The sequence below is a fragment of the Hoplias malabaricus genome, chromosome 12 (assembly GCF_029633855.1).
Source record: "Hoplias malabaricus isolate fHopMal1 chromosome 12, fHopMal1.hap1, whole genome shotgun sequence".
Classification (NCBI taxonomy): Eukaryota; Metazoa; Chordata; class Actinopteri; order Characiformes; family Erythrinidae; genus Hoplias; species Hoplias malabaricus.
The window spans coordinates 31,594,558-31,611,998 of NC_089811.1; the positions used below are offsets into that span (position 1 = coordinate 31,594,558).

Genomic DNA, 17,441 nt, shown 5'->3' on the forward strand with positions numbered 1-17,441 from the left:
TGTTTCACAAGACCCAAACTCATCCTAATCTGCATAATTTCTGTGACATTTCAATTACTTATTTAATATCAATTCAACAGCTGAGAAGAAACTTTGCTCATAAAACATGAATCTACAAATTGTAAGGAGGTGTATGTATGTGTCTGTGTGCAGATTCTCTGGTGTGGCAGCAGTCAATAGTGTCCACAGCTGATGTTTGTGTGAAGATTGAGGATTTGATTCCAGGTGGTCACTACCAGTTCAGGGTCAGAGCCAACAACCCCTGGGGCATCAGTCCTCCCAGTGAGCCTTCCAACATGGTCACACTACCTAGCTGTGGTTAGTACTTTTTTTTTTCCCAAGAGACATTTTTTACTATTCAAATATTTAAATTGTTAGTATACTAACAGTGGATGAACCTTTTTTTTCATCAGTTTATAAAATCTTTCAGTATTCATAATGTCTACTTTTCATATATTTATGTTTTTATTTGAAGTTTCAACATACGATGGAACAGGAATCCATTGGAAAGACAACTTTGAAACAGCGTTTACAGAAATCTGTGAAATCGGAAGGTGAAATATTACTTAGTTTCTGTTTACAGCCCATGCAGCTTAGCATCTTTATCTTTAATAAGGAAATCAGATTCGAACATTTGCTTAGTTCTCTCACTCCTTCTCTCTCTGAATTCAGGGGACGTTTCTCAGTGGTGAGGAAATGTCTGCATAAGGCCAGTAAGAAAGAGGTGGCAGTGAAGTTTGTGAATAAAAAAATGCAGAAGAAAGAGCAGGTGTCTCATGAGGCTGATATCCTGAAACACATTCAGCATCCTCAACTGGTGATGCTGACTGACACCTACGAGTCACCCACTGCCTACATACTTGTCCTCGAGCTGTGAGTTTCAATGGCTGGAAGTGAAAAATGTACTGATTTGCTGCAAGTGAGAGCTTACTTTACTGCAGTCTAAAGGACTTTTTAAATTTTTTGTGGATTTTGTTTGATTAAAACATGACTGACTCTTAAAACAATTAAATAATAAATGCTGGCAGTATAATTTACGACTATAATCATTCAGTTAGGGTATCTGTAGACCTAAAGCATAGATACTGTTTTCATTGCTGTTGTATGAGCTAAAGGGGTAATAATGTGTCCAGGCTGGAGGGTGGACGTCTGCTGGATTACCTGGTGGCCCATGACGAGCTGATGGAGGAAAAGGTGGCATACTTTATTAAAGACACTCTGGAGGCCTTGCAGCACCTGCATACCTGCAGAGTTGCTCACCTGGACCTGAAGGTGAAATTTTAAAACCATACAAATTATTGTTAATTGACATCATTATTATTTATTTCAAAGTTTATTAAATTTAACTCTGATAAAACACTAAATTTTATCACATTAATCAGTTTTTTTTATTTGTCTTTTTATGTAAATATCTGTCTTACGTTGTGTGTAAACATTCCAATTGTGTCACGTGTTCCAATCTAAACGGCCAAAAACATTCAGAACATATGGCGATACGAAAGACATTATCATATTTAACACTTTTCCATCATTATTAGTGCTTCTTTTATGAAGTAATTAATTAGTTTTGATTGATCCATCATTCTCTATTCCAGCCTGAAAATCTAATGGTGGATCTGCACATGCCTGTTCCGTGTGTGAAGCTAATAGACTTTGGAGATGCAGTACAGATATCAGGACACCGCTATGTTCATCTCCTGCTGGGGAATCCTGAGTTTGCCGCTCCAGAGCTGATCCAGGGCTCTCCAGTTTCCCTATCCACAGATGTGTGGAGCGTGGGAGTGCTGGCGTACGTCCTTCTGAGCGGAGTCTCTCCATTTCTGGATGAAAGTCTGGAAGAGACCTGTGTCAACATCTGCAAACTTGACTTCTGCTTTCCAGATGATTATTTCTGTGGGGTGAGCCAGGCAGCAAGAGATTTCATCATATCAGCACTGAACCAGGACCCCAGGAAGAGACCCAGCTCTTCCACATGTCTGCAGCACCCCTGGGTCAGTGCTCACAGTGGAGACTACTCCAAGACCCCACTGGACACAGCCAGGTTGGCGGCCTTTATCGACAGACGCAAGCAGCTGCATGATGTCAGACCTGTCACTAATATTAAAGGCCTAGTTAGTAGCACTATGGGACACACCATATAAGACACTGGGAAAGTGGATTATGTAGGAAGCAAAGTAAGGGTTCCTAAATGCTTCTGGGTTTGGATGTACAGCTGTAGGGAAAACCTTTAATTGCTACAAAATGTTTACATCCAGTGGTGGTTCATTATACGTTAGGAAGGTTTGTTACACTCACATCACATTTACAAAATAACTTCATAATAAAATTGGTTTCACAATGACATAATCAAAGACCATTTTGGTAACTTTATTTTTAAGCGAATAAAACACCAATATGTCATTTTCTGTATACAGAATTATGTGGATGGGATGCTCTTTATGTACAATTATTTAACAGGGTTTTTCCACTCTGGCCCACTGAAAGAAAAAAAAAAACTTGTGAAAGTGTTTAAGAGTAAGGTAGCACAGTCTGCCTAGAAAACAACTGTGAGCAATCCAGGGCTGAAAGACGACACCTTGTGGCTGGAGGAAGCTATATTTGAACAGCTTGTGCAGTGAAGCCCTGGCCTACCTCTTGAGTAAAGCTTTAGTAAGTATTATAGGACTGTCCTCGGCTGAGATGAGGTGGGTATATGTTCTAAATGTTAGCTGTTTAAATCAGTCGCAGACCATAAACTTAAAGCAAAGAAAATTAATTTAAATTCTTGAATGTACAGTAAGATAGAATGTGGTTACCCTGCTGTGCTAACTGAAGAGATATTTAGCACTGTTTTGTTTTTTTTTAGAAAATGCATTGTCTGTAGATATAGGACAGCAGATATTTTTACAGGTTTAATATGAGATTAATGGAAGTATATAGGATATGATACAGTTATGAATTTTCAGCATGGCCTCCATGTAGTTATAGCCTATGCATAGGGTTAACACAACATGACACAATCATTTTTGCTGTAGCTCAAAGCTTTAGTTGCTAGTTAAATCGTTCATCTGTGATAAATGTTTGTGATGCCTTTATTCATGCCATTTGCTCAGAAAGGGATTTAAGAGTGTTTCTAATTAATTTCACCTTAATTTATTAATCCTTATTTGCTACATTAGAAATAGTACATCACTTTCTCGATTTGATTACTGATTTAGCCATATTTATTCCATCCAAGTTTCATGCTGGAGATTAAAAAAGCCTTAAGCCTTAAAATATTTTCCCTTTGTACCCTATTTATATTATTTAATTGATAGCTTGTATTTTTAATGGCCACTTATATTTTTTATTTTTTAAGTTTCAATTTTGACTTGTGACAAGAAATATAGCTGATGGTTTTATTTGTGTAATGTTTTTTAAAAATGGCAGAAACAGTTGAGACTAAGCAAAAACACTGATTATCACATATTACACTTCTTGTACCAGAGGTAACCTGTACCTGCTATTTTCATTTAGTCAAAATGACAAGTGCATAGAAAAACAAATCTAAATTTGTAATATGTCAGATTCTCAGACTATAAACTGAAACACAGCCAATTCAGTCTCATCACTTTTCAATGTGTTACTGTGTTACTACATATTCACCTGTTGTTTTTGCTCATTCGGTATGTTTTAATAATGTTAGTCCCGCCAGTGAACACACAGGTTTGAGGACATATTCTGTCTATTATCAGATTTATGTGTGATTAGTTACTCTGCTTGTGTGTGACTGCTGTTCAGGGATGAGTCTGTTCTTTGAAAACCTCAAAACCAGAGTGTTTGTGCCATTTTAAAAGTTCTGGAGAGAATTTAGAAGAATAATACACGGTACCAACGTCAGTTCTATAAAGGGTCATGTTTGCACAGAAATTGAGTATGCTTACTTTGGCAGAAAGCATCAGCAATTAATGACACATGATCTGTGACAAGCAACTGGAAAACTACTCTAAAGTGTTAAGGCTCAGAGATTTGCTCTCTTCAGTATTCATTTCATTCTAATTTAATTACATGCTTGTGGTATTATGCTTTAGCATTACATTTTTTTTAAACATTTTTTAGTATATCATGCTGTTTGTTTCTTGATTTATAAGGCAATGTAGTGACCTCTGAATATTGTTTCAGGAGTTGGCTGCAGACAAAGGAAACGTGCTTTTGTCATTTAAGTCTTGTTAGTATCATTGTACATAGCTGTGTACAATTTGCATACCAAAATGAAAAATGTCCTTTCCTGAGGCTGTTTGTTTGTTACTGGATGTTTAATAAACAGTGCTTGTTTTTAGAAAAAAAAAGGCTTCCGTATTCATTTGATGACATTTTTTGATATTTTCTGTACTTGAATGTAGAATATCTAAAACAGTACACCAATATATATAACCAAATTACACAAGGACCAGATTAAATAAAATGTTTATGGAGGTTCAGAGCCCTCCAAAAAGTGTTGGACGTGTTCATGAGGGTTTCCCTGATTAACTGTTTGTCCTTCATAAGACCATTTTTGGTGGGTACCACTGCAAACCAAGAACATCCCCCAATTTCTGCAGGTTTGAGGAGGGGATAGTGATAATCTCACCCAGTCATCTAGAAAATAAATTTATAGTCGATAATATAGTTTAGTTTGAAGAAAAGAACACTGTAATATTTATAACTATTACATTTCTGTGTTATGGGGCAGCCAGTGGCTACAGCAATCACTGCAGAGATAAAGTTAGCATAGAAACAAATAAAAACACAAGCTGAAATTTTTGGAATCACTAAAAATGTAGCCTTTACACATTTTTGAACTACAGACGGGCCACAAACATCGTAAAACAGTGTCGACGGAAGTTCCAAAAACAGTTTGCCTACAGTTTTACACTGCCCACATTTACTATCACAATTTGACTTCTTTTTAAGTTAATCATGTTATTTTTTAACTTTGCCTCGCGGTGAGACACCGTTGTCTTAACATTTCGAACAAACCGTTATTTACATAATTTCAAAATTGATTACGTTCATGTAGTCGTAGAGTTAAACGACATTAACATAACATAAACATAACTATTTGTCCCGGCGAGCGCAAGGTTATCGGTCGGATATCCGCGGAGCAGGGGCTGTGTGCTGCGGAGAGATAAGCGAGAGATCTGACCAGGAGACAGCGCTCATCTTCACACCACCGCAGAGTGTCGCGAGAAACCGCGAGAACACAGCAACAAGACAACAAAAATAAATTGTGGACAACAGTTGAGAGTGAACCATGGCGGCGTCGTTGATACGCCGGGACAAGAAAGCCATAGCCGCTCATTTAAAAGCCGATCTCAACCGAACAGACAACAGCTCGGGACTCCGGCAGCTTCAGGAACTATTGGACACTGTTCTTAATCCGGAGAAGGCGGCAGCGGACACCGAGGCCCTGGACTGGTGTAAATACCTGCTCGCCGGAGGGGACGGCTTCGATGAGTTCTGCCGGACCGTTCGCTCCTATGATAATGCCACTCTCTGCGGACTGGTATGGACCGCCAACTTCGTGGCGTACCGGTGCCGGACCTGCGGCATTTCCCCGTGCATGTCTCTGTGTGCCGAATGTTTTAACAACGGAGACCACACGGGCCATGATTTTAACATGTTCCGGAGCCAGGCCGGCGGGGCCTGCGACTGTGGAGACAGTAATGTTATGAGAGAAAGTGGGTGAGTTATTCAGACAACATTTCTTCATGCAAACCGCCCAGCTGGGCTACTGTTAGTATTCTGCTCTATTTTGGTTTGTTAACAGCGGCACCATTTAAGGTGGAACGGGAAACGCAAGTAAGATGCTGGCGAGTAATAATCCATCTTCAAACGCTTTATTAAATTAAGATAAATTATTGGCTAATACAACATCACAGTTGTGTGACAGTTGGACTTCTGCACCCGACTGAATGCGTGTCATGAAGGCTGCAAAATTAAAACAAGCAATTTACTGCATATTTCTCATAAAAGTAGTGTTAATGTAAACACTTGGAGGCTAAGCTAGCTTTACAGCTGCGATCGCTAATGTAGCCGAGCTAGCCGTGCAGCCTAGCCGCTGTCATACAGTGTCAGAGTCTGGTTTATTTTTAACTTTCCAGGAGGGTGAATGACAGGTCTTGCCGATTCCTTCTGACACAAGAAGTTGCTCCTCACAGTTAGTCAGGTATTTTATTCTATGGCAACGTATGTTTCGCCGTTTAGCCATTTATTTTCAGGGTGTAAATCCGGTCTGACAAGTGGATGAGATCCACAGGAGTAATACGTAGCTTCTGCACAAAACAGAAACGAAGTATTCCAGCATTTCAGATTTTTGTATTTAGCCTTTTCATGTAAGTGTTAAAACAAACCTTTATCAGCAACGATAATTTCTCATACACATTAGACACAGACTTTTATTTTCTATTTTATTAGCATGTCTATAGTTTTTTTTTAATTCTTGGTCTTTGCGTGTTTTTATATATTTTAACGACTCAGTAAATTTTAAAGATTCAAAGATTTATGGAAAAGACTCTTGATGGTAAATATATTAGACATTTATTATTATTATTATTATTATTATTATTATTGCAAAAGTGTGTTCTCCTTAATTACTGCATAGAAAATCACTGAAAGAAAAAATCTGATTTGTACAGATTGTGTTCCAGTTTCTCTCATGTGGCCTGTGTTATCAGTTGTATTGGTTTTTTTTTACTTTTATAACTCACTATCTTTTGCGTTTCTCATGTCAGTTATCAGTTAAGGATGATTACTTCAAGAACTCTTAATATCTTCTGTTTATGACCTTTATAATAATTAATTATAAGAAATTAAAGCTATCTGTGGCACTGACTGTGATTGTTATTTATTTATGTTTTACAATTCATTAGTTTTGAGTTTATCAATTTAGACGGTTAGTCTTTTTCTATTAAAATATATGGTAGAGTTGTTGTTACAGTCAGACTTGACCAGTTTTAACTCAACATCAAATGTGGATTGACAGAGAAAACTGGCTCCGAAATAAAGTCATATCTAAGTATTGTCATATAGATAGCAAAAGAGGCAAACGTTAGATTAAGATTTTTTTTTCTCAGTGCAGATTGCATAGGAGAATACAGTCAGCCCACTACTTTAGTAAGGTTATCAGTAGTTATCTGCCTGCTTTAGTTTGCTGAGAGCTGCAGCTATGTACAAACACAGAGTGGCACTCCTGGAGGACTCACTTTGAAAAGCTCTGGATATTATTCTTGTCATTTGACATAGTAAGGATTTGGATCACTTTTCTGAAGCATTGCTTTTTTTAATATTGTGAAACAACATGGTGTTAATATTAATCTGCATTTGTGAGTGGTTCTATTCATAAACTTTGTGTGTCAGGTTTTGCAGACGACATCGATTAAAAACAGGGGAAAATGTTCCATCAGTACCTCATGATTTGTTACTCATGTCTGAGATGGTTCTTCCTCGTTTCATCATCAGTATAATACAGTACCTGAGAGATGGGTACACAGAACCAGGTGAGTTGTATAAAATTTCACCAAGTCTGCTGTTGAGCGTAATTATTTGCCATATGGGTAATTTGCTAAATTACTTTTGGGATCAGTAAGGTATCTGTCTAACTCTCTCTATCCATCTATCTGTCTATTTATCTAAAGATGTCATTACAATAACTCATTGATACTAAAACAGTGTAACTGTTAACCACTACAGAAGCACATTTTGAGTTCCTAACTGTTGCAAATGTTATTATACACCTGTAATACAATGTAGGCCAAACATTCCCAGGAAAGAAAACAAAGAATGCCTGAGAATGTTTAGCCCTACACAGCTTTGGGAAAATAAATTACTGCTTGGTGTAAGTCATTGATGACTATGTGATCTTCTTTATCAGCATTGAATTTGTTGTAGTGCTGCACAGCTGTAGAATGATTTTCAGTGGGCAAAACATTTTATTTATTTATTGTCAATACATTTCAGAGATATTAATGAAATATATATTTAGAAATGCATAGACATGTACAGATGAGATCATGGAGAACAGCTTATATTCCTAAATACTGACAAAAACCTTATTATAAGGACACTGCTCATCCCAGTTTAGAGCAAAAAATAGAATAGATGGAGGTATAAGTGTATTATGTGGTTTAAATATATTGAATATCATAATATGTAAAAAATAAAGTTAATAAAAACAACTTAAATACAAAACTGCAGAGTAAAATCTGAGCACAAGTAGTGTGAAGGTATCAGTTAATTTGGGATCATGGTTAGGGAATTTTTATTTTTCCTTAGCAAGAATTTGGTGTCTTATACAGCTACATGGCAGGATGAATGCCAATGTTGGTTAGAATCTATTTTGGCAACATGTATGCCCTGCTCTGCAAATATTTCTCCCAAACAAGCAGCAATTTATTTGAGAAACTGTGTAAGATTATTGGCCTGAGAAGACCTCTACAATTACCAAATTGTAGTAGAGACTGCAAGACAAATGCAAAACGAGAAATCGATGGTGTGTGAGTGCAGATTTGCTGAAGTCCTTCAAAGAAAAGGCCTATGTGTCCTTCTAAATCTAGAAACTAAGTAAGCTTATTTTACAGTCTAATTTTGATTAGTGTCTTCAGATTTCACATGTAAGTTTCCTTATATTGAGATGAAGTAATCCTGAAATATGCTTCAACCACGTTTTGATCTCTTTCATAGAAATTCAATATGACTTACCCTGTTTTTTTGTGGTGTATTTCCAGAGTCTGCCACAGACAGAGATTTACAGAAGGTTCTACAGCAGCTGGAGCCTCAGATATCTTTCCTAGAAGACCTCACTAAAATGGGAGGAGCCATGCGCACTGTACTCACAAAAATATTAACTAATCAGCAGACCTTTAAAGAGCTGAGCATGGGTAAGAATGTCCTAGAGGACACAAATTACAAGCTCATATGTCTTTGAACTGTCTCAGATTATGTAAGCCAAATTTGACTGAAAGTAAACTTGTGTGTGATGTCTGTCTTGCACCAAGCTAATGCCAATTATATATATATATTTATTTAAATTAACAAGACTCTTGGGGTCTGTCCCAAAACGTAGTAAGCTGTCTACATAGAGAGCATTTTATGTCATAGTGTGTACACTCCTGACAGTAGCCTGTCCTGCTGTACAATTCTTAGATACCTCATTATGCTGCCCACTGAGGTACCATAATCTGGCGAAATTTTAAGACATCATGGAACCATTTCTCAACCGTGAAGGCAATCTCATGATGCAACACAAGCACAACTTCCATGTATTCTGCTCTTTTCCCAGAGCAAAAATAATTAAAATCTTGATTAAAAACAGGAAGAGCAGAATTCAATTATGCTGAGGTGATGCTAGCCGCTGAGGTAAGTAAACAACTGGTTGCATACAGTGGGTGGGAACAAGCTATGATGCAATTGCTTTCCAAGTAGAGTGTCTCATTCTGCTTCATGAGGGTAAATAAATAGTTGTCTATGTAGTCAGTGCTTACTTGGGCAGCTCACTAGGTGTTAGGACTGGCCATGCATGTCTGTGCCAGGCACAATCATGGAGGTTAACTACACAAAATGGTGTGATTAATTTCCATTGTTTTAAAAGGTGGTTGTGTAATAGTTGTTTGCATTATTACACAAGTTTATTGTATGTTGTTTAACCCGTTTAAAACTTTTGAGATTTTTGCCTGTGTAGTTAAGTGTTGCAGTATCCTGCCCACACCCCCAGAATTGACATCAACCAGTTGCACTGAGGAGAAATTGTCAGTCTTTGTCAACATTATAACACCCATCAGGCTTACACTCAATCCACTTGTGCATACACCAAATTCTCTTGTCTAAAAACAATATACAGTTTTTTTTAGGGAAAAAAAACAAATTTCATGTGATTAGCTGTTTACACAGCTATTGTTATTGTCTAATGCCGGGATCAGACTACACAATATTTTTGTCTTACACAAAAATCACTGTGTCAGATTAGCAATATAATTTCATGCCATGTCTTGTTCGGGAGACTGGCAACACTACACATTTGACACTGACCATGCTTTGTTCACGTCATTGAGTGAGTTCAAAGTGAGGCAGGTCAAGAAACTATCAATTATGGCTACAGAAGCCATAGAAGTGTGCTGCTGGCAGTTTATTGTTCCAAAAAGAAGAAGAAAACACGATTGTGGACACGTTTCTGTGTGTTTCGAAGAGAGGAAGAGAATAGATGCATGCGGCACAGTGGTGCAGCAGGTAGTGTCGCAGTCACACAGCTCCAGGGACCTGGAGGTTGTGGGTTCAAGTCCTGCTCCGGGTGACTGTCTGTGAGGAGTTTGGTGTGTTCACCTTGTGCCCGTGTGGGTTTTCTCCGGGTGCTCCAGTTTCCTCCCCTGGTCCAAAAACACGTTGGTAGGTGTATTGGCAACTCAGAAGTCTCCGTAGGTATGAGTTTGTGTCGCCCTGTGAAGGACTGGCCAGACAGTGCTGTCCTCCTATTGGTCATCGTCAAGGAACATGCTGTAGGATATATCAGACTAGGCGAAAAGATCCAAAACATTTGAACATGCTAGACTTTTTGTCGTGGTGTCATGGGGCATCCCAAATGCCACATCGCTGATCTTTATGATTATGTCACACTACACGTTATTCTGTTCCAACACTGGAAATTTGTCAGATACGACAAAATCGGGTTACATTCATGTAGTCTGATCCCAGATTGTTGCTGTTTTCTGTTCCTTCATTAGATAGAAATAATTTGTGTTTTAAAATCATTCCCTTGATTATAACAATTCTGCATTTCTTCTGACACACAGGTCAGGAGGAGAATGTATATGCAAAGAGAAATTATGAGAAGTATTTGTCAGCACTTAAGAGTTCTGGACTAGTGTCTGTGGAGGAGAAGAGCTCCACCGCAGCAGCAACAACAGGAACTGCAGACTTACCTGCTGGAGCTGGAGCGCTCAACTTGCTAGGTAAGTTATTTCTACATTTGCTGTAGGCCTGAATAGTCATGGCTTGTTTATCTGAAGCTGGCATTTCAAAGTGTTCGGTATATCTGTAGTCTTGCAGGGCTATGCTACATGTCCTGAAATGAGAATACATGTCTGAAGCTTTTTTGATATTTTATACAAGAGAGATATCAGTGGACAGTTGAAATAAATAAATAAATAAATATATAAGAACGAGTTACTGTTAGCTGAATGTTTTCAGTGCAATTGAAATATACACCAGGAATAAAGGGTACATTATCTGGAAAGAATTGTTTGTTACATTTATTTTCTGACTACCTAGATGTTTTTTTGTGTTATTGCTTTATGGATCATCCTTAAGGACATTCGTTCTTAATATTGATATTGTGTATTATTTTACAGACACCTATTATAAAAACATCTTCTGTCCCAAAACTTAGTGAGCTGTCAGCATAGAGAGCATTTTACGTCATAGTGTGTGCGCTACCGACACGTAAGCTGTCCCAAATCTTAGATACCTGAAATATGATACCTCCTGAGATGCCTCAGTCAGGCTGAATTTTAAGGCAATCCCATGATGCAACACACACACAACTCCTGTCTATTCCACTCGTCTTCCACAGCAACAGTAAATAAATTTGAGATAAATCAAGAAGAGCAGAATCCATCACACTGACAATCTGAGGTGATGCAAGCAGCTGAGGTAAGTATGTATGAGGGAAGACATCGGTTTGAGTGCTGCCCAGTTCAACAGCTGCCTATGTAGTCAGTGCCTACTTAGGCAGCTCACTAGGTTTTGGGACAGACCTACTGTGAGCAGTCATGACTTTCTTTCACTGCTTTGTTTCGAAGGAATAAGTGAATGTTTTTTTCCCCCATTCTATTCTGTTTTGTTTTAGGCGCCACTGCAGCAGCCAGCCCAGATGAGGAAAATAAAGAGGTAAGATTTGTAGTACTGGGGCAAACTGTTCCTCCCGTTGGGCTGTCATCAGTTGCCAGATTTTTATGAATAGCAATAATTTAAAAGCATCTTTTTTGGAATATGATTTGTTAATTCATTATGAAACCCTTTAAAGATTTCATGTATTTGTTTAAATGCCCAGTTTTAATCCTAGATTAAGGGATGCCTTCTATTACTTTTTCTTACACAGGAGGATCAGGATGCAGGGCAATGTGTGGGCCAGAGGAAGAGAGTGAAACTCAGCAGCAGTACCAAAGGTAAATAACTTTCTTTTCCAATTTGCTGTTATTCAGGTTAAGAGAATGGCTATGATTTGTCTTGTTTTTTTTCTGTTCTTTTAGATCCATCAATAATGGATACTCTGAAACATAAATGTTTTTTAGAAGAGTTATTGTTTTGGACTATTAAATATGAATTTCCACAGAAGATGGTCACTTTTTTACTAAACATGTTACCAGATCAGGACTATAAGGTATGCTTTTCACATCTGCAAGGACTTTAACAAATTCTTACTGATCTCCTCAGCTTTTATGACCTGTTAAAATTCAATGTTTGTACAATTATGTGCTGTGTGTTTGCAGTTAATTTATTCACTGGTCCGTTCCCTTTTTCCCTCCTTCTTTCAGATCACTTTCACTAAAACGTTTGTCCAGCACTATGCGTTTATCATGAAGACTCTAATGAAGAGTCATGAGTCAGACACTATGTCCAACCGAATTGTGCACATCAGTGTGCAGCTGTTCAGTAACGAAGAGTTAGCACGTCATGTCACTGAGGAGTGCCAGCTGCTGGATATCATGGTCACAGTCCTGCTTTACATGATGGAAAGCTGCCTTATTAAGAGTGAGTTGCAGGGTAAGTATTCTTTATCTAATCCAGTCTCCCATTAAAAGAGCAGGTTATAGAAAAAGTTCAACCAATATAACTATGGTGATTTGCTTTTTTGTGTGTGATATATTATTTTTGTTTCTTCATTTTAGATGACGAGAATAATCGTCATGTGGTGGTGAACTGTGGGGAAGCCCTGCTAAAGAACAACACCTACTGGCCTTTAGTTAGTGATTTTATTAATATTCTTTCTCATCAAAGCGTAGCCAAGCGCTTTCTAGAGGATCACTCACTGCTTATGCTCTGGATGAGCTTTGTCTCTTTCTTTCAAGGTCAGTTTCCTTTTGACATCAGTGGCATTGACTTTGTGCTTAACTGATAATACCTGACTGTGATGTCTGTGTTAGTAAATTACTACATTTATTACTGGGTTTTTTATTTTTTAACAAAAAAAATATGCCTTTCGTATCTCTAAAGTCTTTAATTTGTAATTGAGCTCTTTAGCGTTTTTGTTTTTGTGTGTGTAATTGATCTTTTCACTACTAGTCTATAAATAACACCTTGTGCAGGAGAAGCAGTCCTTTACAGCTTATTATGGTTTTGAATTAAAATATTCATGGCAGGTTCTTTGATTGATTGCTTTTGAGAGATTCATTGCGGGTGTTAAGCCAAAAATAGATCATGTTTTTTATATATATATATATATATAAATTTTTTTTTTTTTTTTTTTTTTTTTTTTTTTTTTTTTTTTTTTTCTTACCGCTCTGAAATGTCGCATCTGTAATATTAGTATTGCTTTAGATTTTCTTAGTATCCATGGCATAATAAAACCACAGAGCATATCCCATGAACTCTTCTCTCATCTTTTCTATCTCTTTTGCAGGAATGAATCTGAACAAGAGAGAATTAAATGAACATGTGGAGTTTGAATCTCAGACATACTATGCAGCTTTTGCTGCAGAGCTGGAGGCATGTGCTCAGCCCATGTGGGGGTTACTCACTCACTGCAAAATCAAAGTAAGATACTGTACTGCTACCACTGGTTTATTCTTAATAAAATAACTAAACTTTTCTGTTAGCCTTTTAGTCCCAGTGAGCCGCATTTTACTGTTGCAACTTGTCTAGAATGCAACAAGTGCTAAATATCTGTAATTAATTAGTCAATACAGAAAAGTATGAACTGAACTAATAGCAAGGAGTTGTGGAGTAAAGAAATGGGACATTATTATGAAAATAATACATTAACTCAGTAAAAAATAACACAGCAAAATAATTAACACATCAATTTGGAGGCTACCAACCCACAAACTGATATAAGACAACCCAGTCAGCCCTCTGTGGTCTAAATAAAGCTGGGGTCACACTAGATTAATTTTAGGTTTTAACACCAGTTTCCAGTCAGGCTGGCTCTGTGCTAGTTGGATCTAGTCTACAGATTCTAGTGCAGTTGTCAGTTGGAGGGTAAGTTGTGTAGTGTGCAAGAGATTTAGACTTGGATTCTTTTTGCCTCCAAATCGTATTTCAGACCCTCAACAGCCAATGAAAACAGAGCACGGAAAGAAAACGCATGTGGGTACAGTGGAGGACAAAATAAACAGAAACCATGGAGAACTACAAGATATTACATAGTGACACACATTCTCGAATAAACAATAAACCACAGAATATGCTACTACAGATTTTATACAAATTTTATTAGAATTTTCCATGCCACCTTTAATGATGATACTGCTGCTGCTGCTGCTATGTGCTAGTCAACTTATCTCCAGCTCCCTCTGGACCCTGCAAAGCATGTCTTCCCATCCACTACCCAAATAACTTTTGATCATTCTGGTATTTCACCAGGACACCAGGGAACTATTTTAACTTGTGGAAATTCCCTTTAAAGTGTTTGTGTTTTTGACATATGAACTTGTATTGGCAGGAAACGCAGGAGTACACCAAGACAGTGGTTCGATATTGCCTGGAGACTTTACAAATCTGGTTTGATGCCATTGGTTTTGTTGATGAGGTATGGTAGTGCTGTTACATACACAACCCTGCATATTGACAGACATTTTATCAATTTATATCTGCACGCTGAATATTGTAAATTTTATTTAATATCTTTTCAACAGCCTACTCCCAATCAAGTAACATTTCATTTACCTTTGCATCGCTACTACGCCATGTTCCTTAGCAAGGTAAGTACATCTTAAAGTGTAGTTTAAATTTGTTCAGGTGAGAATAATTTAATGTGTACATTTATTAAAGAGGGACCAATCAGTTTAAAGGTCAGTTTTTTTTAAAGCAGATATTTTTAAGGTCCAATGATTATTTGTTTTATAGAGAAAACATACTTTTGTATAAGAGATTGGATTGTCCCCTGAATATGAAATATTGTATAAAAGTTTATACTTCTGTGAAATCTCACCTGACCTGTATTCCTAAACTGATTCAGGCGGTGAAGTGTCAGGGGCTGGACTTGGACAGTCTTCTTCCTGATCAGGAAATGCTGATGAAAATCATGGTTCATCCTCTCCAGATACAGGTAACACTTAATCTGTGTAACTCTACAGAGATGCACATGTTTTTTTTACTCACAAAAACATGACAGCATCTGTTTGGTCTTTTTAAATATTTTTTTTTGTTTTCAGCCGATACTAAAAATAAAATGTTAACTCAAATGTTCAAAACAATAACACATTTGTTACTGTATAGTATACAGTTCTCCACATGTTAATATTAACCATGTCAAACCAGAGTAAGCTGAGGGTAAGGAGACAGAAAAGCACTGTATTGTGTGTGTGTGTGTGTGTATAGAGCTGAAATGAAGGCTAAGCACCTAGTGTAAATTACACAGATTTATCAGAGGGTGTTTTCAGACGCCTTATGACGTCTGACGTAGCCAGTATCTTTAATTGTTTTCCCACCATAATTGTCAGTCTTATATCCCGGTGCTCCCGGTAAACCCTCGCCACACTGCTCCTGCTCTGTTTACATGTGCCTCATCAAAATCACACTCACAAATAACATGCCAAATAAAAGGACTGTGTCCCAAATCAAGAAAAGTAGTTACAGTTGAGTCTGATATTATTTTCATCGCCTTAGTATGACAGGAAGCAAAAATTATGTTTAGATTTTAGAAATTGACTTAGTACTAAATAAAGTACCATACTACACATTATTTGCAGCATACAGAAAAGCAGTGTATGCTGGAATGTTATGTCCATTAACTGATTGTGTGCATGTGTGTTACAGGCTTGTCTTTCTGAGATACATAGTAATATGTGGGTGAGGAATGGGCTGCAGATTAAAGGTCAGGCTATGACTTATGTTCAGTCTCACTTCTGCAACTCTATGATTGACCCGGACATTTATCTACTGCAGGTATAGCTCAGTTTTTCCCCCCTCTCTGATGGTCCTAATGTTCTTTACAAATTTCAGACATGTTTTAATACATTTACACAAGGCCTTAAATAGTTTATAAATGTTATTCTGTTAATACCTGTATCAATTTGGTGGAAATCATTTTTCCCCCTCCCTCTCCCCAGGTGTGTGCATCACGCTTAGATCCTGACTACTTTATATCTTCAGTGTTTGAGAGGTGAGTCTGTTGCTCTGGAATTACTAACTGTTACCAGAAATATGTGAATGGACATGTATGTATAAATTAGTCATGTGCATTCTAGGTTCATATCAGTTAAACATCATGCTTGTTAATGAGAATATTTATAAATAAATAGATTAATATATGTAAACAGACAAATAAACAAATATATGAATTCTTTCCTGTATATGTTTCAGGTTTAAAGTGGTGGACTTGTTGACGATGGCATCGCAACATCAGAACACAGTTCTGGATGCAGAACAGGAAAGGCCCATGCTAGAGGGGGCTCTTACGTTCCTTGTAATATTGTGTAGCCTTCGCATACACCTGGGTGAGTACTAATACTATAACATTTTTACATGTCTTTTTAAGAATCATGTCTGTTATGAGAGCCGTGCTTGTTTTTCCCTCCTTTCCTCTGTCTCTCAGGCATGACTGATGATGAGATCCTGAGGGCAGAGATGGTGTCCCAGTTGTGTATGAATGACCGCACACACAGTTCACTTCTTGATCTTGTATCCTCTTTTGAAAGTTATCGCTAGGCTGTGGTTATCACATACATTAACAAAAACAGCAAAAATAGTAATGAGCACATTTTTCTAGTAGCTGCTCTGTACAAATTTGTGATTCTTGTAATGTTATGCTTTTGTCAATTGCGGAATTCACTTTGTCCATTCCTACACACAAGGGTCTACCAGTTACACTTTGAACCAGTAAAATACAGTACATTTATTCTGCTGCTTCTTAACAAATGTTCCAGATTCCAGAAAACCCAAATCCTAAGAGTGGGATAGTTCCTGGCAGCTGCAGTTTTGAGGAGGTGTTATCAGCTGTGGCTGATTTTAAAGCTCCTGTGTTTGAGCCTGGGGGCTCCATGCAGCAGGGCATGTACACACCTAAAGGTGAGATACCACTGCTGTTGGTTTCTAATGTTGTGCATGAGAATACATGAAGTCTGTCAGCTGAAATTCCCAATGCAGCTGTATTTTAAGCAGTCACGTTTTGTTTATTAATTATTAATTATTTTGTCTGTTGGATGACACCCAGTGTGTGGGCTGTGTGTGTTCTTAAAATATTTTCTTCCATAGGCAGCTATTTTTAATGGGTTATGCCTAGTCATGATTTT

The 17,441-nt window shown here is 37.6% G+C and overlaps 2 protein-coding genes across 4 annotated transcripts in view; both read left to right on the plus strand.

Annotated features, from left to right (window-relative positions):
• The window catches only part of kalrna (kalirin RhoGEF kinase a), a 186,415-nt gene extending 182,141 nt beyond the window's left edge, over positions 1–4,274 (plus strand). The window contains exons 56-60 of the mRNA XM_066686096.1: positions 154–318; positions 476–554; positions 673–873; positions 1,134–1,272; positions 1,596–4,274. Coding sequence (XP_066542193.1) covers positions 154–318; positions 476–554; positions 673–873; positions 1,134–1,272; positions 1,596–2,141 — 1,130 coding nt within the window. The 3' untranslated portion in view covers positions 2,142–4,274. The remainder of the gene's footprint in view (positions 1–153; positions 319–475; positions 555–672; positions 874–1,133; positions 1,273–1,595) is intronic.
• The window catches only part of ubr3 (ubiquitin protein ligase E3 component n-recognin 3), a 52,183-nt gene continuing 37,405 nt past the window's right edge, over positions 2,664–17,441 (plus strand). For 2 of the 3 annotated variants that reach the window (XM_066686089.1, XM_066686090.1), the window contains exons 1-18: positions 5,224–5,682; positions 7,357–7,496; positions 8,724–8,876; positions 10,782–10,940; positions 11,837–11,877; positions 12,089–12,155; positions 12,240–12,370; positions 12,525–12,753; positions 12,879–13,058; positions 13,610–13,743; positions 14,651–14,737; positions 14,844–14,909; positions 15,167–15,256; positions 15,967–16,095; positions 16,260–16,312; positions 16,513–16,646; positions 16,745–16,830; positions 17,076–17,217. In XM_066686089.1, the coding sequence (XP_066542186.1) occupies positions 5,252–5,682; positions 7,357–7,496; positions 8,724–8,876; positions 10,782–10,940; positions 11,837–11,877; positions 12,089–12,155; positions 12,240–12,370; positions 12,525–12,753; positions 12,879–13,058; positions 13,610–13,743; positions 14,651–14,737; positions 14,844–14,909; positions 15,167–15,256; positions 15,967–16,095; positions 16,260–16,312; positions 16,513–16,646; positions 16,745–16,830; positions 17,076–17,217 (2,452 nt within the window). In that variant the 5' untranslated portion in view covers positions 5,224–5,251. Of the gene's footprint in view, positions 2,685–5,223; positions 5,683–7,356; positions 7,497–8,723; positions 8,877–10,781; positions 10,941–11,836; positions 11,878–12,088; positions 12,156–12,239; positions 12,371–12,524; positions 12,754–12,878; positions 13,059–13,609; positions 13,744–14,650; positions 14,738–14,843; positions 14,910–15,166; positions 15,257–15,966; positions 16,096–16,259; positions 16,313–16,512; positions 16,647–16,744; positions 16,831–17,075; positions 17,218–17,441 lie in introns of those variants that run through there. The other variant, XM_066686092.1, reaches the window with a different exon arrangement.